This window comes from Phalacrocorax carbo, chromosome 3, assembly GCF_963921805.1.
Source record: "Phalacrocorax carbo chromosome 3, bPhaCar2.1, whole genome shotgun sequence".
Classification (NCBI taxonomy): Eukaryota; Metazoa; Chordata; class Aves; order Suliformes; family Phalacrocoracidae; genus Phalacrocorax; species Phalacrocorax carbo.
Genome location: NC_087515.1, coordinates 48,271,782 through 48,293,036, shown reverse-complemented (window position 1 = coordinate 48,293,036; position 21,255 = coordinate 48,271,782). Strand labels below are relative to the sequence as shown.

The 21,255-nt window shown below is 37.2% G+C and overlaps 2 protein-coding genes across 2 annotated transcripts in view; both read left to right on the top strand.

The window, feature by feature from the left end:
• Window positions 1-549: 549 nt before the first annotated feature.
• Window positions 550-9,854, top strand: LOC104045289 (cadherin EGF LAG seven-pass G-type receptor 2). The gene is made up of 11 exons (XM_064448547.1): window positions 550-650; window positions 1,366-1,482; window positions 2,544-2,634; window positions 3,218-3,330; window positions 3,596-3,769; window positions 4,216-4,344; window positions 4,603-4,758; window positions 5,751-5,931; window positions 6,911-7,044; window positions 8,026-8,970; window positions 9,343-9,854. The coding sequence occupies exons 1-11, from the start codon at window positions 588-590 to the stop codon at window positions 9,622-9,624; spliced, it is 2,385 nt and encodes a 794-aa protein (XP_064304617.1). The 5' UTR covers window positions 550-587; the 3' UTR covers window positions 9,625-9,854.
• Window positions 9,740-21,255, top strand: part of LOC135310081 (protocadherin Fat 4-like) — a 25,883-nt gene continuing 14,367 nt past the window's right edge. The window contains exons 1-12 of the mRNA XM_064448546.1: window positions 9,740-9,862; window positions 10,180-10,278; window positions 10,384-10,556; window positions 11,577-11,725; window positions 12,655-12,962; window positions 13,573-13,842; window positions 15,543-15,680; window positions 16,303-16,519; window positions 17,498-17,656; window positions 18,123-18,274; window positions 19,389-19,557; window positions 20,450-20,658. Coding sequence (XP_064304616.1) covers window positions 9,740-9,862; window positions 10,180-10,278; window positions 10,384-10,556; window positions 11,577-11,725; window positions 12,655-12,962; window positions 13,573-13,842; window positions 15,543-15,680; window positions 16,303-16,519; window positions 17,498-17,656; window positions 18,123-18,274; window positions 19,389-19,557; window positions 20,450-20,658 — 2,166 coding nt within the window. The remainder of the gene's footprint in view (window positions 9,863-10,179; window positions 10,279-10,383; window positions 10,557-11,576; window positions 11,726-12,654; window positions 12,963-13,572; window positions 13,843-15,542; window positions 15,681-16,302; window positions 16,520-17,497; window positions 17,657-18,122; window positions 18,275-19,388; window positions 19,558-20,449; window positions 20,659-21,255) is intronic.

Below are 21,255 nucleotides of genomic sequence, written 5' to 3'. Positions count from 1 at the left end.
AGGATCAGCCCAGAATGCAGTGAGCCCTGAATCTTGTTTCTTAACCTTTGTGAAATGTTTTGTGGCACTCTTCAGCTACAGCAAAGGAACTCAGTCATCCTTTTGAGAGGCAGGAGTGAAACAGTTTCCCCTCTTTTTAAAGTTCATATTTGATTTGCTGTTGATCTCCAGTCCTGCTGAGGTGTATATGTAAGACACCTGAAGGAAGAGTATTTCAACTTGAGATATCTGCAGTGGAGCTCTCTACATCTGAGCTTGCTGTCTCTGCTCCTTTTGTAGCTGGTGAAGGGAAGCTGATGCTGTTCATCTGACCTGCTTTAGTTATTGACTATGGAATAAGTCAGATAGAAAGTCTAATGGCACTGATGGGAGAGGCAATAGTTATGTGTTGAAGAGGATCAGAATGTTCCTTTCCAGTGGTGGTGGTTGAGCGGTTCCTGGTCCTTTTTGGAGAATAGTCCAATAATAAAGGTGATAAGAGAAAAGAAAATGTATTTCATTGTTAATAATGTAAAATATGTGATATATTCATTTAATAGGGTCCAAACTCTGATTACTTTTATATAAGGGAAGGAGATGGAAACATCATGGTGAATAAAACATTGGATTACAACAAAATCAACCTTTTCAATTTAACAGTCCAAGCAAAGGTATGATATAAATTAAAAGAAGAATAAGAACCACAATAGTTCTACAATGGTACTTCCTTTGTTAAAACATCCCAGTTTCTACATATTTACAACTTAGGGAGTTCCCAAGGTAAAAGTTGTGTCTGCATCTTGGCTTATACTGCAGACAAAGTAACACATTCTTAATATTCGAGCTGTTAAGTCTCACCTGAAATACCAACCCAAGTTTCCTTCTGTGTGCATTTGTTTAAGTATATATGTTGTACATATTTATTCTCCACTATTCTAACATATAATCACCTACTCATTATGGCAGATCTATCCTATTTTTGCTGCATCTTATCACCTGCAGTATTTTTGTGTGTCTTTTCTGAGATTTGAATATATATTTGCATTCAATCCCTTTTAAAACTAAAAAGAAGTCATTTTGCCACATTCATTGCGTTATCTAGTAAATAGTACAGCTGCAGCAAATGTACTGTTACTACATTCTACGTGCTATTGTGTAACACCAGCCTGGTATAAAATTAATAACTAAGAATAATTACCTATTTTACCTGTATTATTCCTAGAACTGGGTTTCTAGATATGGAAAAATCTGAGAGAGAGAGTGTTCTCAGGTTAGAAATGCTTAGACACTACAAAGCACATTAAATAATATTCTGCTGTATTTTCCACTGAGAAATGGCTCTTTCATTACAATATTTCTTATTTTCTTCCTTCTATTGGGATACAGGAAAAATTTGGAAACAACAGTGCTACTGCGTCGTTACTAATTAATGTAAAAGATTACGATACATTGAACCCCTATTTCAGCCAATCAGTGTACAATGGAAAAATCCGTGAAAACCAGGTAAAAGCTTTTCACTGAATGCTGCAAATGTAAATAAGTTATGCCTGTCCACAGTGCTTTTCTTTCAATGATTCCTCATCACTGAGCAACTTAAGATGGAGGGCTGCTTTCTTTTGTGCTAACTGGTGAATTGTAAGCTTATCAACCATAGATCTCCAAGTACCAAATAAACAGATATTATATGAATCATAAAAATTTCTGCTACAGAAACAGACTCTTTTGTGTTTGGAGGAAAAAAATAAAGAAAAGGGGGAAAAAAGGAAGAACTAAACAGGTGTTGTAACAGGGCTTTTACTGTAAACTGGGAAGGGGAGTTGACTCCCCATCAGTCATGGAGTTAGCTGCCCGGTTTCAGTTTTAAATAGTGTAATTCCTTCATACTTCATTACAATCAGGTAAACAAAATAAGAATCTGAATGGTAAACTGTGGTTTATATTATATTGAAATATATTTTTTCTATATACTGTGGAAATTTCTGGGTGGAATGTATTTGTTTAACTCAGGCTTCTGTATGTATTGACCAAAAAAAATAAATATCACAGTATAGTATTTCTAGAGTAATCCACTAAAATTAAAATAGTTAATTATCTTCTTTATTGTCTCTATTTCTTTATCATTATCTTCATATTTCAAACACATATGCTTTTGGTGTTATATCTTTGGCATCCCTTTTGTTAGAAGTCCATCTTTACTTGTCTGAAAGGAATCATTTTAGATTGTCTAAAATGTTTTTGATCTTTTAAATAAATTACTGTTTTTGATAAAGCTGCAGTGTAGACTTGCGTATTGTTTTCCAGGAGAGGAAAGGAACTGAAATATTCAATATTATTAATGTGAATTCCATCAGTGACTACTGCTTCAAAGTCTGGTGTTTCTCAAGCACAGTGTATCCATCAAGTATTTTGGTCATAATTTTCCTCTGTAAAGCATGTATGGCAGAGAGAGAATTTCTTCTGGATCCCAGTGATTAAATACATGAGTCTTGTTTCTTTAATCAAAATTAATGAACAATTTTACGTGTATTTTTTTCAAGTTAATCAAGTTAATATATGTTTTCTAGTTGGGTCCTCTGGCTATTCTCCCAGAGAAGATACTGGCTAAAGATGGAGACACAGGTATAAATGAAAAAGTAGTTTACAGCATCAAACTAGGTAAGTGCCTTTATTTTCTTCCAGACATTCACACATTAATTTATGACATCTGTATTAATGAAGAGAATGATAAGGAAGTACAGTGTGCAATCAGATGTCTTAACTGCGTACATCTTCACTACAGTGCTGCTCCGCAAGCTAAATTGGCTTAATTTCAGTCATTTATTCAATTAATAACTCAATTAATAGCAGGGTCCAACTATTTTAAAAATGTTTAGATGTTCTTAACCTCCCTCCAAAAAACAATTCCTGATTCAATTTGTAAGTCAATTTAGAGGCTTCCATTTGATCAAAGGATTTCCATTTAGGACCATCTAGAGAGATCAGTTCCATTGGGAGCTTTTCCTCCTCCTGACAGAATTGCTAGAAGCTCATGAGATGCTTAATTTGAGCCCCCTGAAGTGTGAGTGAATTTCCTAAGAATTGTTTTGAGGACAGTGCGTTTGAGGGTGGAAAAAGCCTTTTATCTGGAACATCTGTTCATTTTTGCCATGGCTGAGGAGAAAACCGTCATAAAAAGGACAGATCAAGCTTACTGTTCTGGTTTATTCTCATTAACCCATTGCAATTTGTTGCTTTTCAGTGAACCCCCCGGCCTATAACAACACCTTTTCAATCAATGCAGACACTGGAGTGTTGGAAGTAAAGACTGCAATTGACAGAGAAGAATGTCCTTATCTTGTTGTGGGCATTCAGGTAGTGATTGTTATAGTGTTCAGTGTGTTAATACTGAGTCTCAATTTCATAAAACAATATGTGAATCCATGTTGCTGTTGATAGTATTTCTCATAGTAATGTTAAATGGCAGTTGGTATCGAGGCTTCATCCTGACGTTTAAAATGCAAAATAAAGGAAAACTTCATTCATTGAATATATGTAGTCATGTCATGTCCTTGTGTAAGCTGGACTGGCTCCCTGTTTTCAGGGTATGGAATTTACAGTTAGAAATTCTGTTTTCTAGGCAACTCAGCAAGACAATATTTTCAAAACAGCTGATGCAGTAGTGCTGGTTACTATTGAAGATGTGAATGACAATAAGCCAGTATTGTCGCAATCAAGTTACAATGTCTCAATTCTAGAAAATTTACCAAATGGGATGGAAGTTCTTCACATAACAGCTATTGACAAAGATGAGGTAAAATGACAATGTTGTTATGGTTGCTACAAATACAGTACTTCTGAAATATAATATAAAATGCATTTGCGTTATACAGGTATAGTGAATAGTGCTATAGATTTTTTTTTTTTCCTGACTTCCTAAATATGCTGAAGCAAAACAAACTTAATGTAACTTCTTTAAGGGTTAGAGTACTACATCCAAAGAATAAATTTTGGCTCTCTCTGAAACATCTCTGGTTTGCATAAGGTCCCAAATATGGAAGTACAGAAGTGCAAGAAGTGCAAAATGGACACAAAGCTGCAAGTCACCCTCAGCCTCCACCTTCATGATATATTTCCTCCATGTAACCTCAGTTAAATGAAAAAATTAAATGCTTTCCACCTGGAAAATAGAAGAAAACATCCTAAGGGACTAGCTCAGTGATTGTCCTATTTAGTAACACATATGATTACTGTTTGCAGGGAGGCTTCCAGGGGACATTCATTCTCAGTCCAGCTGACAGTCCCTTCCAGCTAAGTCAAGCTGGGATCCTGTCTGTGAGGAACTCCACGCTGTTGGATAGGGAGAGAATACCATCTATTCACCTACAGGTATTAAAAATAAGCCCACTCCTTTCCAAAGCAACCCGAGGCAAACAGGTGATATCTGTTCTGTCCTGGCAAGAAGCTGTCTCTCTGATATGGATCAGAGAGATATGCAGCTTATTTGAAGAATCAAATCCAGACTGTCTGGAGGGAGATACCACTAGTGATGCAGTTTACTCAGCTTTTAGTTGTCATTCATCTTTCTTACTACTTAAAGAACATGCATTTGAACAAAGCAATAATTTTACTGCATCATTTTTAAAGGTCGCTGCTAGAGATCACTTGTCACTTTACAATGAGGTACACTCTGCAATCAACATACTGTTGCTAGATGAAAATGACAACAGCCCAACCTTTAGAGGCACGCCATATAAACAAGATATTTTCAACAACATGACTGCAGGAATGTCCATTCTTCAGGTACTAGAAGTACTAAGTGAAAATGGCACTTTAATGAGTTGAACGTATGCATGAGTCCTTCCTTGAACTTATGTAGTGGTCCTTTTGAATAGGAGATCTTTTTTTAGCTCCTCTGAGTTCAGAAACAATCCACCTTTCACTTCAAAGCTCACACCTGTTGATATTCCATAATCACAGTGTCCTGGATGCTCTAATCATATCCCAGGTCAGGGAACAATTGATAAAGGATTTTTATTCTCGATCTTAGATGCCGTGCACCATCCTGAATTCCACAAACATAAGACAGAAAATAAGGTTATTTGATTTAGTTGTTGTAACGTGTTTAATGAAAACTGAATGCTGATAGAGTCCAGAAATTAAAATATTCATAAGCATTTTTGAAAGGCTGCTGAATGCTGAAGCATTGTTGATAATTTTTAGATGCAATATACTTTTTGAAAGATAGTAAACCTGTTAGCCAAATAAAACAGGAAACAAAGATGAAAAATGCTTCAGGACCTGAGATATATAAGGAGTCACTATCCAAACTTATACCCAGATATTCTGATTTAATGGCTCCTGATGTAATCTCTTAAACAATCTACCTCCGGTGACTCTGGAATTACTATGAAACAAGCTTTCTGAGGTACAAATTCGGTGCCATCCACATGAGTTTCACAGGAGCAGGACTTCACTCTCGCTGCCAGAATGATGTTGTGTTTCCATCAAAAAGCAACCATTCTTACTGAGGCTTAACCCAGGGATCATATAGGAAGTAGATAGTCAGACAGTTAAAGGTATAACCGAATTTTACTGTAGCTATATTTAGGTGATTTTTATATATATAAAATCATCCAGACCTATTATTTGCGGTAAATGAGAAGGAAAAAACCCAGACTAATTCCTAATTATCTGCTACCTCAATGATTTTCTCTGCAAACTGCACAAGAATAAGCAATTATTTGTTACTTGGTAACAGCACATGAAACTAGAGTAAATTTTTTTTTCTCCAGGTTGTTGCTGATGATCCAGATGATGGTATAAATGGAGAGATAAGCTTTACCTTTGCTGGTGGCAATGAAGATGGATACTTTGAATTGAATAGATCCACAGGACAAATCAGTTTAAAAACAGTAATCCCATTAGGAACCAATCAGCTTAAGAACTTTGTCTTGTGGATAACAGCTACTGATGGTAAGACAAGATTCTAGTACAGGTCACCACAGCTACTCCTGGTGATGAGTTTTGGTTTTGTTTTGTTTTTTACTTGAAAGAATGCTGTCAAAATAGGTTCCCAGGCTTTGTTTTAAAAATACTATATTTTTTTATCTGCTCTTGTTTGTTGAAGATAAAAAGAAGGCTGTCTTATTCATCCAAAGTAATTACTGCATCTCTGTTGATGCTCTTATATCAAATCTAAGTTTTCTTTACAGCTACGGGAAGAACGTGCAAAATAACATACATCTTGCACCTTCCTTTAACTATTGACTGGTGTTGCACAGCATAGGATGCAGAAATTCAGGCACAAGCTATGAATTTATAATTCAGTCATCAGTGAACACAGAGTAAAATGAAAGTAAAATGTGATGAGTAACATGATCGTTGTTTGCACATCCATATGGATAATGAAAAACTAAGATGGAGATGCCAAAGCCATTTTTAGGATGACCAGCACAAACATCACTTCCTTTGCCATATTTATTGAGGGTTTCTTTGTTTTCAAAAGAATTACAGAAAACTCAGCGAACACTTATGATCTGAATAAGGACAGAGATAAATGTAACCAAGGAATGGTATCCCGCTCCTGGTAGCATGAGCATACAAAGCGTTTTTCAGCCTCACGGTTTTCCCCTGATTTTTTCAATATGAGTTCTGTGTCTTCAAATTTATGGCTGCGTGGATAAAGTAGATACTGGGGGAATACAGTTACAACAAAGATTCATCAGTCCATCCTTTGTCTGTGCTAATATTCTTGTATGCATTCAGGTTCATACATAAGTGTAACACCCAATACATGAAACTCTGATCTTGGTTAGGACCTCTTAGCAGTACCATAATACTAGCAGTAAGTATTAAAAGAAAAAAAAAGTGCCAGTGAAAATTTATATTTCCTTTTTTTTAAGCAGAAGGTATTTTGTGCATCTGCTGGGAGATTGTTTTCTTCTGCTTGCAGGTGGGGTGATTCCAAGAAGTTCATCAGTGCCAGTACAAATCTTTGCAGTTGGAGATTCCAGACCACAGTTTATTCAGAAAACATATAATGTGTCTGTGGAAGAAGAGCTAGTCAGTCCTGTTGAAGTAGCAAGAGTAAGAACAACTTTATTCTATCACTTGTATAGGACATGATAGTTTTAAGAAAATCCTGTAATATATGTGCTCTAAATGTCTAGAACCCCCTGAGTTATGGATAACTAGATGTTGTGTTTTCTTTTCTGCATATCAAGCTTCACATACATTGCATACTGGTCTCACCCCTCAGATGAAGCCTATCACCCATGAAGCCTATTCCTTCTATTGCAAATCTTCAGATGGCATCTGCCACCATTTAACACTAAACAAACAAAACCTAAAAGAAGCCAAACACAAAAAACAAACAAACAAACAAACAAAAAAAAAACCACCTCACACAAAATAAACCCCAGAACTGCTTGGGAAAGTAAACTTTCATGCTTAGCCCTTTGTCATGGATGTTCTCCAAAGCCTATAGTGGCCCAAAGGCTAGGATAGGCAATATTCACTCATCTGTTGGTGATAAATCTAAAACCCTGCAATATGATACAGCTAGGAAATTGAGACTTCCCATCAGAGAATTGTCATAAAGGCATTTTCAAATAAGGCTCTAGAACCTGCTCCTCATTTTGATCAAAAAATGCTCGAACAGGCCACCAGAATGCGCTGTGATAGCTCCTTCTTAGATGCAGTTCTGAAGACAGATGGGAGGTCTAATACCAAAGCAGTGAGAAGATAATGCTTTTCAGTGTTTTGGTTTATTGACTTTCTGGGTTAATTTATTTTTCACTTTTTTTGTACAAAGAAAGGCAGAACCAAAGGTTAAAGTGCTGTCTATTATTTTTTTTTATATGTATTTACATTTCTGTATCAGTGATGTTCCAATAAAAGGCAGTCCTCTTCAGCTGTATTTTTACATATATTGTGGCTCGATTCTTACTCTTTTAATGAATAAAATTAGTAAAATGAGTTCAAAGGTATTTAAAACCATTATTCTTTTTTAGACAGTGGTTTATTGATTTGAATTCACTTATGCATAATCTGCTGTATCTTACACAGGTAGAGTATGAGTCTTTAAATCCTCATATACCGGTTACATTTCAAGTACTGACGGAATCGGCTACATTTGACATCGATGTCAATGGAATAATCTCGACAAAAACCAAACTGGACTACGAATCCCAGAATAATTATATAGTAAACATTTCCTTGTCGGATGGAAATGCTACTGACTATACTGCAGTGTTTATCAAAGTTACAGATGTCAATGATAACAGTCCTGTGTTTGGTATAACCAGCACTACCATTACCATTCTGGAGGACTTGCCAGCTGGAAGTAATATTGCCAGTGTTGCAGCTACGGATGTGGATGAGGGCTTTAATGGATTAGTGGTTTATACTCTGAAAGGTGGAGAAGGGAAAATCGACATTGACACATCAGGATTAATTTTGTTGGAAAAGAAATTGGATAGAGAAACACAAGGCTTCTATAACTTAACAGTGATTGCCAGTGACCAAGGCCAACCCGTGCTGTCTACAGCTATCAATTTGACAGTCATAATTGATGATGTGAATGACAACCCTCCAGTCTTCTCATCAAGTAGATATGAAGTGAGCATCCCTGAAGATGAAGTGCTTGGAAGGGCACTGCTGACAGTATCTGCTACCGATTTGGATGCTGGGCCCAATGCTCTTGTGAAGTACAGAATTGTTAGCCAGCGACCTCCAACTTCCTCGCTGGTGTTTCTTGTCAATTTGACCACAGGCCAGCTCAGCCTGAACCAGCAGCTGGATTATGAAACCCTACAGCAATTTGAAGTAGAAGTGGAGGCATCAGATGGAGGGCAGCCAAGTCTCAGCACTAGAACACTTGTTGTTGTGCATGTACTAGATGTCAACGATAACCCACCAGAATTTAGTCAGGCAGTTTATGAAATATCTGTGTTTGAAAACCTACAAAAGGGTAGTCCTATCTACATATTCAGTGTTACTGACAAAGATGAGGTAGGTGCCAAATTAATCTCATCCTGATAAATCAAAATGACATGGTTTTCTCTATTAATCTGTGAAAAAGCAGAGTAGTAGATGGGCAAAGGGAGATTTCTGAAATCGTTGGGAATAAGTACGGTTTGGGTCACAAAAACTTCACCTTGCTTTCTATGGTGCTAGCAATAAAACTTCCTTAACCAAGGAAGTTAAGACCTTCTCAAAATAGTTTACTGGCTATATCAGAGGAGGTTATTAAACCTTGCAAAGCACTTGTACTTCTGTAATGAGAAGCCCTACAGAAATGTCAGGTATTAATATTAATAAAATTATTTTTAAAACTTAAATATTCATTATTTTAATCTTAAATGAACTATGTTTTGTTTTTAGGCTGGCTTTTCTCAGGGACGCTTTATTCATACCAGTACTTTGTTCACGGTGGATATCCCTGGCATACTTTCATTAAGGAATGACATGGAACTGGACAGGGAGACTACATCTCAATTCGTTTTACCAGTAAATTTGGGGACAGACTCTGCAGCTTTGGCTCAGTTCTACTTCATTCCCTCAAACCCTTTTTTGTATCTTCATCAGATGGTTCACATGGTAATACAGTCAACTGAAATTCCGTTTTTGTTTGTTTCTTTGGCAGGTATGGGCAGTCGATGCTGAAACGAATGGGCTTAATTCAAGTGCCTTGTTCCACATCACTGTTCTGGATGTCAATGATAATAACCCTGAGTTTCAGATGCAGCCATACAATTTTTCAATTCTGGAAGCAGATTACATGTTGAGTGCTCCTGCTAGAGTTGGACACGTGACTGCTACTGATTTGGATGAGGGACAGAATGCACGGATTACTTATTACTTATCAGCTGAGGATGGGCATAATCCATTTAGTATCCAACAGGTAAGGGTTTGGATTTGCTAAAAAAAGTATTTAGATACTGCTTTTCCTGAAGTTACTCTGCATAATAAGACACATCAGGTAAAAAGTGTAGGCAGTAACTGTTCTACTACATGTGAAATCAAAGCCAGCATGTGCTCTGTAGTTTGGAAATATATGTCAGTGTCTGAAAACTAAGATATACTGGTCGGATATTGCTTGGAATCTGAACTATATTTTTCCAAAAAAGAACAGAGGATGTCAATCCCTCATCTCTTTTGAGAACTCAGTGTACAAGAGTTATCAAAATTATCTGTGCGTGAACTGTATTACTTCTCTAGGATGGAACCATTTTGGTTAATGGCTATGTAGACCGAGAAACTAAAGAGAAGTATGAGCTGCTGTTGGTGGCATCTGATAACGGAGTACCTCAAAGGCAGGTAATAGAGAGGAACACATTACTCTTTATTTGCAAATTCCTTTTATTAATAAATATAAGTGTCTGTGCATTTTCTGAATCATGGTTTTCTCCTGTCACATGCCAGAATTTCACATATGTCAGCATTCAAGTATTAGATGTGAATGATAACCCTCCTCAGTTTACAAAAGCACAATACTCAGCCAGCGTGCGTGTAGCTACAGCAAAAGAAGGAGTGTCTGTACTGTCAGTGTCTGCTACTGATCACGATGTTGGGAACAATTCTGTTATTTCATACAGGTAAGTTTCTGTGAGGTTATTAAGTATCCTTTGTTAAAGAAACAGAAGGGTATTTTTATTTCTCAAGAAGTATTTTTATTGGTCATCTTATATTTAATAAGATAAGACTTGTTCATATCTATTTTACAAGTGCTATAATTATTAATGATTTTTAAACTTAGGAAAAAGGACAACCATTACTCTGTGTTTTAGAGCTTGTCAAGTCATGCTTACTCCATAAGAAAAAGAGTGCAAACAAATGATAAACTTAGCAACAAGAACTGTAAGTCAAGATGTGTTTGAATTTCTGAAATTTTGTATAATATGTTGGAGTTCCTGAGTAGGAAGTAAATGAATCTCCAAGAATGACTCTCTTCCCACGTGTCTTCCATTTGCTGGGAGGAGGAGATCAAGAAATACTAACTTTCCTAATGCACTATGCATAAAAAAAATTAATCGAGAAAGATTTTTGGATGAGCCCTATATCATGGAAAATACCAGGATACCTTGACATGAAAAGTATAGATTGAGAAGGACAGGTGAAAGAGTCGGTAAACTGTGGGTGTTTATGTTTAAGACAGGTGTCTTGAAAGGGAATATTTTTAATTATGAGATGGCATTGTGCCATAAAGACGTTACTTTTTCTTGCAAGCAATCCAGTTATCTGTGAGAGTTTGCAGAACACTAGGGATTAGCAGGTCTGCAAGCTTCAGACAAAGGTCACCTGGATTTCTTATGTTGCTGACTATGCAGCTGAGTGTGCAGTATTTACCTTCTATTCATGGGAAAATCAAAGGCTTGGGATATAACGGGAACTTAAGGCATGAATGCTGTCTTTTTTCATGATGGAAGACATACTCAGAAATAAAAAGGCCGATATATATTTAGGCTAATGACACAGCAATTAAAACCTGTTGTTCAGCTGTTCTTTATAAGCAAGCAAATACTGTCTGTTGAGTGCTTGTTACAGAAGTAACACTAAGTAGATAGCACTTCCAATGTCACTAATATGAATGTTATACTGATTTCTCTTTAATACAGTCTCATGAACCATTCCGATGATTTCCATATAGATAGCCGCACGGCAGAAATCACCCTCAGCAGTAATTTGGACCATATCACAGCTGACACAGTTGTTACACTGATAGTTATTGCTGTTGATCACGGAGTTCCTCAGCTTACATCAAATGGTAAATGATGTTTTTTCACCTCTCCCCTCTGCCTCACCACCCCCGACATGTAACCTTTGCAAATATTGAAATTTGAAATTAATCCCATTGCTGTCAAGTCAAAATGAATTAGGGCTATAATCCATGTCATGTTTCAGCAATGGTGAATATTTGCTTTTACCCTTTGATTTCCTCCCAGCTGATCATATTAATAGAAAGCTTGGTTTAATAATTCTGGTTAGAAATACAGTTTTGTAGTTTTTGCAGTGGTGCTTATGGTACAAAACCCAGGACTTCATAGCAGTAGCCACTCTAAGAAGATGTATTAAATAATATTGGTAGTGTATGTTTTCTTTCAGTTTTTTCGTTTTCTTAGAACTTAGAAGCATTTAATCAAATTAGAAACTGTCAGATAACCCTCAAACAAGCTTCTACTCTTTCAAAAAATATTCAGTCACATGCTATTTTCTGTAACTTTAAAATGTATTTTTAGGGACCAGCTTTGATTTATCACCAACAGGAGAAATAACAGATTTTCTTAAAATAGGATGAATGGCCACTACAGAATTTGCACTCATATGGGTTTACGTATATCCCTTCTATTTTGGTACAAAAGAATTTAGCGTACAATTTTTCAGGAGTGGAAAACACTTCTATGTCCTATTAACTTCAAACTGATGACCCTTGCTCCCCTATCACATTGAAGCAACATTGCTGTGATCAGTGAAGCAGGGTTATTCTGGAACATTAGTTAGGTATAAAAGGCATCATGTTTTATGTGTTACATATTAATTCTTATTACTATTGATTTTTATTTTCTTCTCATTCCTCTTCCTACGTGCTGGTTTCTGTCATTTTCTATTAATTCCTCAAAAATTTAGGGGAACAGAGCACAGATCACAATTATTTTAGTAGCAACTTCAGTATTTTAATTTGTTTTCTCTCATTAGCCTCTGTTACTCTCTACTTGCTGGTAAACGACACTAGCTTTGGACTGACTTTTGATAGACCCAGCTATGAGTTCAGCATTCAAGAAGGTGAACCAGCTGGAATGACTGTTGGCTCTGTGAAGGCTCTGACTGGAAGCACAGCCGTACAAGTAGTGTACTCTCTGAAATCTCATAGTGACAAGTTCTCTGTTAGTGACCAAGGAGACATTGTGGCTCTTGCCAGGCTAGATCGAGAAGAAAAGGACCTGTACAGCATCATTGTAGAAGCTGTTGATTCTGTGGTGCCACCCAATACAGCTGTTGCTTTGGTACAGTATACTGCATTTGAAAATACTTTTTTAAAAAGGAATATAACATATTTTTTTAAATGTATGAAAAAAATCAAGCAATATCTAAGTAACTGTCATCTGTTATGCAAGCATGAGGATTTTGAGAGCCTTTTTTTTTGCTGAGGAGATATTACCATCTTGAAATAGTGTCAACTTCAAAAATTGCACCACTTCCTGAGAGTTCCTCTGTGTACAACCCATAACCAGACAAACTGATTAACACTGAAACTGATTCTGTGCATAGTTCTGTCAAAAGCATGAAGTACATGAGCCAAAAAGCCCCAGATTATTAATCCTGCTCATCTCTCCCAGTTAGCATATATGTTATCTCCCTTGCAACAGTTACGAATAAAAAGAAAAAAATGCTGAGATGCTGAAGTTGTGAAAATGTTTAAATGCTGAAGTTGTTATGTATGCCTTTGGGTTTTGTGTTGGGTTTTTTATTTTTTTCCTATGGGCTTTCATAGATTAAGATGAATCAAAATTCTAAAATTCTCCTGTGGATACTGTTTCTACAGATCAAATATGAGTCTCATATTTTTTTTTTCTTCCTTTCTTGTTTTTTCTTTTTTTTTTAAATTAAATACAGGTAACTGTGGGAGTAAATGACATCAATGACAATCCTCCAGTTTTCTCCACATTGATTCAAACTAAACTACCGGCTCCTGAGAATGCAGCTAGTCTAGACTTGGGCATATTTTCTGCTACCGATCTGGATATAGGAGTTAATGCACTTATAAGATACTCTCTGCAAGATGATTTTGCTGGAATGTTCCATATAGATAGTTCTACTGGCAAGCTAATGACAAAAAAATCCTTAGACAGAGAGATGATGGACACTTATGAATTGAAAATAATAGTAAGTTGACAAATATGATGCAAGTTCACAAAATTCTCAGCATAAAAAAGAGAAAATACTGAATCATCACAAGAGAAACACTTAATCTTAATGAATTCCAATAGAAGTAATTAATGAGTTTAGACTGTTCATTATATTTTGCACCCAGACCTTTGTTTTCTGCTGTGTCAATTGGTATTAGTGAATAAACGACCCATGAACGTCAGATCTTAAAGGTCATAGTCATACGATAGCTTACCGGGAAATCTGCAAAGCATTCCTGAGTCCGTATTAGGTCATGCAGCTGCCATACTGCTCTATTGCTTTTCATAGAATCATAGAATCATTAAGATTGGAAAAGACCTCTGGGATCACCAAGTCCAACCATCAGCCCAAGACCACCATGCTCCCTAAACCATTCCCTGAAGTGCCATGTCTACATGTTTTTTGAGCACCTCCATGGATGGTGACTCCACCACCTCTCCGGGCAGCCTGTTCCAGTGCTTGACAGCCCTTTTGGTGAAGAAATTCTTCCTAATATCCAATCTAAACCTCCCCTGGTGCAGATTGAGGCTGTTTCCTCTCATTCTATCACTAGTGACTTGGGGGAAGAGACCAACACCCACCTCGCTAGAACCTCCTTTCAGGTAGTTGCAGAGAGCGATAAGGTCTCCCCTCAGCCTCCTCTTCTCCAGGCTAAACAACCCCAGTTCCCTCAGCAGCTCCTCATAAGGATTGTTCTCCAGACCCTTCACCAGCTTTGTTGCCCTTACTGCTTTGCCAATCCATATTGTTTTCCCCTTTCCCTTATTTTATCATTTTTCAAAATACATGTACTTAGACCTTTTAAAAATACATGAAATATAGATTTCCAAGTTAAAAAAAAAAAAGTGAAAGCATAAAGTTTCACTGAGCTTCCATGTGGCTATCTATTAATTCTAGCTGATTTATTGATTTTTACTGCTATTTAATCAGCTAAATTATTTTGCATACAAAGAAGGGTTCCGGCACTGGCTATCATGTACAAATATATTTCATGGAGATCTTTACTGCTAACAAATAATTTAACAGGCCAAGGAACTTGTGGAACGTATTCAGGACAGCAAGGAAACATACCAAAAATCAAATAGTGTCTTCTGAAAATTTTAGAATTAATAAAGGTGGACACTTTTCAAGACTAATTGAAAATTTGTGTATATATAGATTAGAACTTTTCTATGGCAGATGTTTGAGCAATTGAAAACTGACTCTGAGTTTGTCACATACTATCTACTCTTCAAAGCTCGCTTTGTAGATACCTCAAACGCTCAAAATGCAAGGGATTTCCATATTATTTTAAATGCCACAGCATTTAAAAGCATTAAATGCTACAGCATTTAAATGCCACAGCCTTTAAAAGCGTATGCATCTGTATACCATGGTTCTATGTTGATTAGTGCCACATCTGATCAGATGACACATTTGATCTGGATCCAGGCTTGAGCTTGTGATTAATTGTTCATTAAATAAGGCAGAGCATGTGATGTGGTGAGGATACCAGCCGCAAGAAGACAGACAACTCCTAACCAAGTACAAGGCTGGAGCAGTGTCGCTGAGCGATAACTGGTCCAGCAGAAAGTCTTCTGCGATGGAGTTTCACAATTTTTGGAACAAAACTGAACTGGTAAAATAAGTTTGTAACATCGTAGTGCTGCATTTAATGACAAGTTGTTTCTTCACAGGCCACTGATTCTGGCAAACCGCCACAATCTGCAAGCTTAGTTCTAAGCATCGCTGTAGAAGACGTGAATGACAACCCACCAGTGTTGCCCCAGAAATCATACTCCGTGACTGTGAAAGAGAATGAGCCTCCGCATGTGGTATGTGGTATTAAGAATAAATAGGCTGTTCTGCAGTTGTTTTCTTTATGTAAACTTGGGAGTGGTAGTAATCTAGGATGACTGTGCATTGGTGAACTTTTTTTTTTTTTTTTACTTTGTGGAGTCTGTAAAATCACGCAGCATGTTCTTTTTATATGACAGCAGAGTGCCTATCCCACTGACTCCTCCCAAAGGTCTCTCTGTGCCACTCCCCCTTTCCCTCCTGTCCCCAGTAGTGATGCCACACTGCATGGATCTAGTTTTTAGAGGCAACATGTTTTAAAGATTCTGTGGGTGCTGCACAGATATCCAGCATCCCCTTTTCTTGAGGTTTTCTCACTTCTCCCAGTGTATCCATCTGGCTCCGTATCTGCCTTGCAGATGTGAACTAATGGTTTACCGAAATCAAGGGAAGAGGCACCACCTAAGAACCTTTAACATCTGTCACTAGCCCTGCTATATGCTGTGTCAGTATTCTAGCAATGCAATTAGTGGCCATATGAGAAATTCAGTCAGTAAACACTACAGAGTTAAATACCAGTCTTGTGTGTATGGTTTGCTACTCTCTTTGTTCTGCTCTAAACCTGGTGGTTTGGGGTTTGGGTTTTTTTTTCTCATTTAGATTTTGAGTGCAGCAGCCACAGATGAAGATATAGGGTACAACGCCATTATTCATTACACCATAATTGGAGATACTTCTTCATTTCACATTGGAGAACTTTCTGGAAATATTACAACTCTTCAACCTCTGGACTATGAATATCGTTCCCAGTATACATTTATTCTGAAAGCTTTCAATCCTGGAGAACCATATCTCCAGGGCACAGCAAACATTACAGGTAGCTGTAGTTTACAACAGAAAATTTACCTTCTTTTCCCTTAGGGAATATTTCAGCATGTGTAGTTATGAGGCATAAAGATAGCCTTCAGTAGTAATGGAGTCTGCCAAAGTAAATTGTCGGAAATTATGATGTGACCTTTTCACTATAGCCAGACGAAATTTTTCTCAAAAAATATTTGGCTTGTCAGAAATCAAGATTTCTCACACAAACTGACATTACTTCCTTCAATATATTCACAAATTTTTCGATGGCATTTTTTGACTACCTATTAACATCATTTTGATTGAAAGGTTTCCAAAAACATAATTCAGTTCTTTTTCTACTTCTTAACAGAAAGCCTGTTTTTAGGGTAGTAAAAAAATGTTGGCAATGATTTTTAGTGTTGTTAAAATAACAGTACTTGATTGCTGTTGGTTTTTTCCCTTGAAAAAAAAATAATCTTTTTTCCCAACACAACATAAAAGATTTCTGTGAAGTTGGTATCCTAGTTTTTGGCCAATCCTACTTTTGATCAGTATCGGTTTATTTATTACTTCGTGTTCTGATTTATGTTATGTTACTGTATGACCAGCTTCACTAACTGTAGACCATGACCCTATTATGCCAGGTCATGTACAAATATAAAACTAAGCAATCGTGTCTCGCAATGCTTGCAATCTAAGCCAAAGACTAGAGACACAGATTAATATTGACACAGAGGGAACCCAGCGAAGCAATAAGATGGTATTATTCATGACAGATAGTAGTGACAGCATGCTAGCCAGAAGTGCAGCCATTGTGGGAAATTATTGCTTGACCAGTAAATAATTTAATCCACAAAGGCAAGCATTTTGAAGTACAGAAGATAAGGTTGCCGTCTGGTTTAAAGTGGAAGAGGTCCAACTCAATTCAGAGGAGCTGTGCTGGTTTATATTAGCTGAAGAAATAGTTTGTAACCGTTTAGATGAAACTCAGACATGGATTTTCTTTTCTTAGTTACCGTGGAAGATGCTAATGAAGAAGGACCCATATTTGAGAAGCCCTCATATTCCCAGATCCTTCTAGACAATTCTACAGCTGGCACACTGGTAGTAGATATCAATGCAACAGATGAAAGCAAGGGTTATGATGAAGGCATTTTCTACGCTATTTCAGGTATGCTGGAGAAAAAAAATCTTATGGGCTTTTATTACCGGGGTACTTGCATACAGCTAACCTAAGCTGCATGACAGGAGAATGAGAGATAATGGTCATAAACTGAAATGGCAAGTTCCTGCTGAATATAAGGGGTAAAAAAGTCCTCTGTGAGGATGACTAAATACTGGAACAGGTTGCCCAGAGGGGCTGTCCTTGGAGGTTTTCAGCATGTGACAGATCAAAGCACTGAGCAACCTGCTCTCGATTCATTCATGACTCTGCTTTGAGCGAGAGGTTGGACTACAGGCCTCACAAAGACCCTTCCAGCCCAATTGATTCTGTGATGCAGATGCAGAATCAAGAGAGTCCAGGTGTCCTGCTCCAGATCACATATAAGGATTAGGATTTTCCTGGGCATATAATTCAGTTCCTTGTCTCTCCTGGCTCTGTTGAACATGTCCAACACTTGTTTTTGTCTCTTCAGATGGAAACTCAGATGGCCTCTTTAGTCTTTCCAGTACCACAGGAGAACTCATGTTAACAAGAAACTTATCCAAACAGATGGTTCCCCTGTATTATTCCTTGATGGTCACTGCTACGGATTCAGGTCTGCCACCTCTTTCAACTTCTGTAAAGGTACTAAAATTATTACCTTAGTGTCTACTTGTGCAGTTTATTCCCCAGATTGTTTTCTTCTAAACTGAGTGTAACTACACCAGGAAGTAGGTATTAGTGAGGCAAAACTATGCAAAACAGAAATCAGAATGTCAGAGTCCCACTTCTGTTTCAGGAACAGGATGCAAGATTGTAACATTTACAAAGTCATGCTGCTATAGCAATTGCTGATGCACCACGCATTGTTGTTTTGATCATTCCATGTCAGAAAAGAAAGACAGAAGCTCTAGACTGTGAGGGAGGGGGAAGATCAGAGATTGGAGACCTCTGTGCAAGGTCAAAGAGTGGGACAAAGGGGATGTAATGGAAGTATGTGACAGAAAAAACAGGAGACAGCAAATAAGGTGTTCATGTTTATTTTCCTATAATACAAGAAAAAAAATGTGAGAAATTTAAATATGATAAAAGAAGGATTTTTTACACAGTGCTTATAGCTGGCTGATGATCTTTTACCACTAAATATCACAGCTTGGCAGAATTCAAAAAAGGACTAGAAACGTATATGGATAAAGCTATGTAGAACATTATATTCAACAGAACCTTAAAATGTAGGCTTATGAGCCATCATTCTTCAGAGCATTGGACAGCAACTGTCTGGCATCATTTAGAAGTAAATTATCTTTATTTTTGTGAAGCAGTAGGCATTATTTATTTACTGCCTGTCACTATTGATCATATATAAAGTCAGTTAACATAATTTTAAAATACTCTAATTAAAAGCTCCTGCTCTGGTCATACATTTTTCCAGTGGAAGAATTTGTTGCAAATGCAGATCAGAACCTCACTCTGAGAGCTGTTTAGCTAGACAAGTAATTTGAAATGTGCTGTATGTGATGAACTGGAATCCCTCTCTATATTTAGGAAAGCATACAGGTGAACCTAAACCGATGAGGTTGCTGGCATTTTTCACTAACCTTCGCTGCCTTCAGGACACTAATGTGCCAAACTCAGCGTACAGCAATCATAGGCTTTTTCTTACTAACAAAGTTCTGGACTTCTGCTGTTGCATACCTGAATAGAAAAGCCTGCTAGACCTGAAAACATAACCCCTGTAGTCATCTCCTTTTCTCTGCAGGTGTCAATAATGATAGCTCCCATCAACACTTCATTCCCGGTGTTCTCAGAAGCAGTCTATAAGCCTGCCCCTCTGAGCGAGAAGACACTGCCTGATACGTTTGTTGTACAGATCAGTGTGTTGTACGAGGTCCCTGTGGTATACAGCATTGTACCTGGAGATGGAAAGGGTAAGCTCTTTATGTGAAATAACATGGAAGAGGGCATGTTAAACAAGTAGCGCTACAGAGCACTTAGCTTTTGAATTGTTTCTTCTCTCTCTCCTTTTGCTTTTACCTCAGTTCTACAGCCATTAATACTGGATGTGTATCCACCAGATGTACAAATTTGATACAGATCAGGTGTGGGCATGTGACTGAATTTCTGTCAGATTAGCTAGAGCCACACGATACAGAGCTGGCTGCACCCGCTGTATGCTTTCTTATGTCTGCTCCAGGAAGATCAGGTGGTACCTGATCAGGCGTAAAGTTACAGTGACTGGGGAAAGAATACCTAATTCAGCATAAAGACTGCTGGTAGAAAAACTAACTCAGCAACATTTTCTAAACAAACCTGGATGCATAGAGTAAGTTTACATGGGATCAACTGGATCAGTGCTTTGTCACGTGTCTTTTTTTTACTAAGCACAGAGCTGATTTTATTGCATCATCAAAAGTAGCCTCTTTATATTTCTTTTTTGTAAAATGTTTTGTATGAAGTTATGGTGTCCTTGAAGTTATGTGCAGAATTCCATCTTCATTAAGAACAGGACTTCATGGGAAATAAAATAAACAGGGACAAATAATCTCTGACTGTTTCAGAGGAAGGTGAATACCTTCTGACTGGAAAGCAGTGGGGTGAACTTCTCTCCTTTGGTTCCCATCTGACCTTCTGAATTATTTGGGTTTGTTAATTACAGCCCTGGATACATCTGACATTCTCATAAATCCACGTTGAATTTTGTTTTGTTCTTTGAAAAATACTCTAAGATATACATAATATATAGTTTGCATTGAAGGGTTCATATCTTCAGTTTTAACTAATGAAATCATAAACAGAATAATTTCTGCTTTCTTTAAACAGGGTATTTCATTATCAGTTCATCCACCGGTATTGTAAGAACAACAAAGAATTTGAAAGTGGAAGATTTTCCAGTTGTTTTCAACGTGCAAGCAACAGATTCGTCTAATCCTAGCATATTTAGTGAATGTTCTGTGAATGTGGAAGTTATTGATGAAAATGATTTCCCTCCAGTTTTCTCATCTTCTCTTCTAGAAGTAAGATTGGAGGAGGTAAGAAAATGTCATTCAAACAGAATCACAAAAATAAACCCTCAAAATAATAATAATAAAAAGTCATCTGACGAGTATGCAAGTAAACATCCTGGAAGCGGACAGGCTTACCATTCTGTTCTGCCATGTGATGCTTTAAGGCTTATTTCAAGCTGAAAATCGCAATACATATTGAGAATGGTCTAGAAGTGTGGACATACTGAAGGAAAAGTGAATCCTTTAATCAGAAGGGGCTCCACAAAGGAGAAACAGCTACTCCAGCTTGCATATTTGTATGCAGAGAACATTCATGTGTATTCACAACCTAGTGGATGTGCTGGGCACCTTATAGACTCTCTCAGCCTTTTGTAATGGAACTTCATACAGAGTAGTAGCAGGCAAAAGTCTCTAATTTAGCAATATTTCTCCTTTTGTACGGGTACGATCTGTTGTGATTATTCCTGTCGCTAAGTAATCAGTGGCAGAAATTAAGCCAGATTTCAGTCTGTGGCTGTTATGTTATGAGAGCCTGCAAAAGAAGCCACAGAATTTAATTATGCAAAAGCATCTAGCTCAACATTTCACCCTTCAATTATCAAATACCACTTTTCACACTTT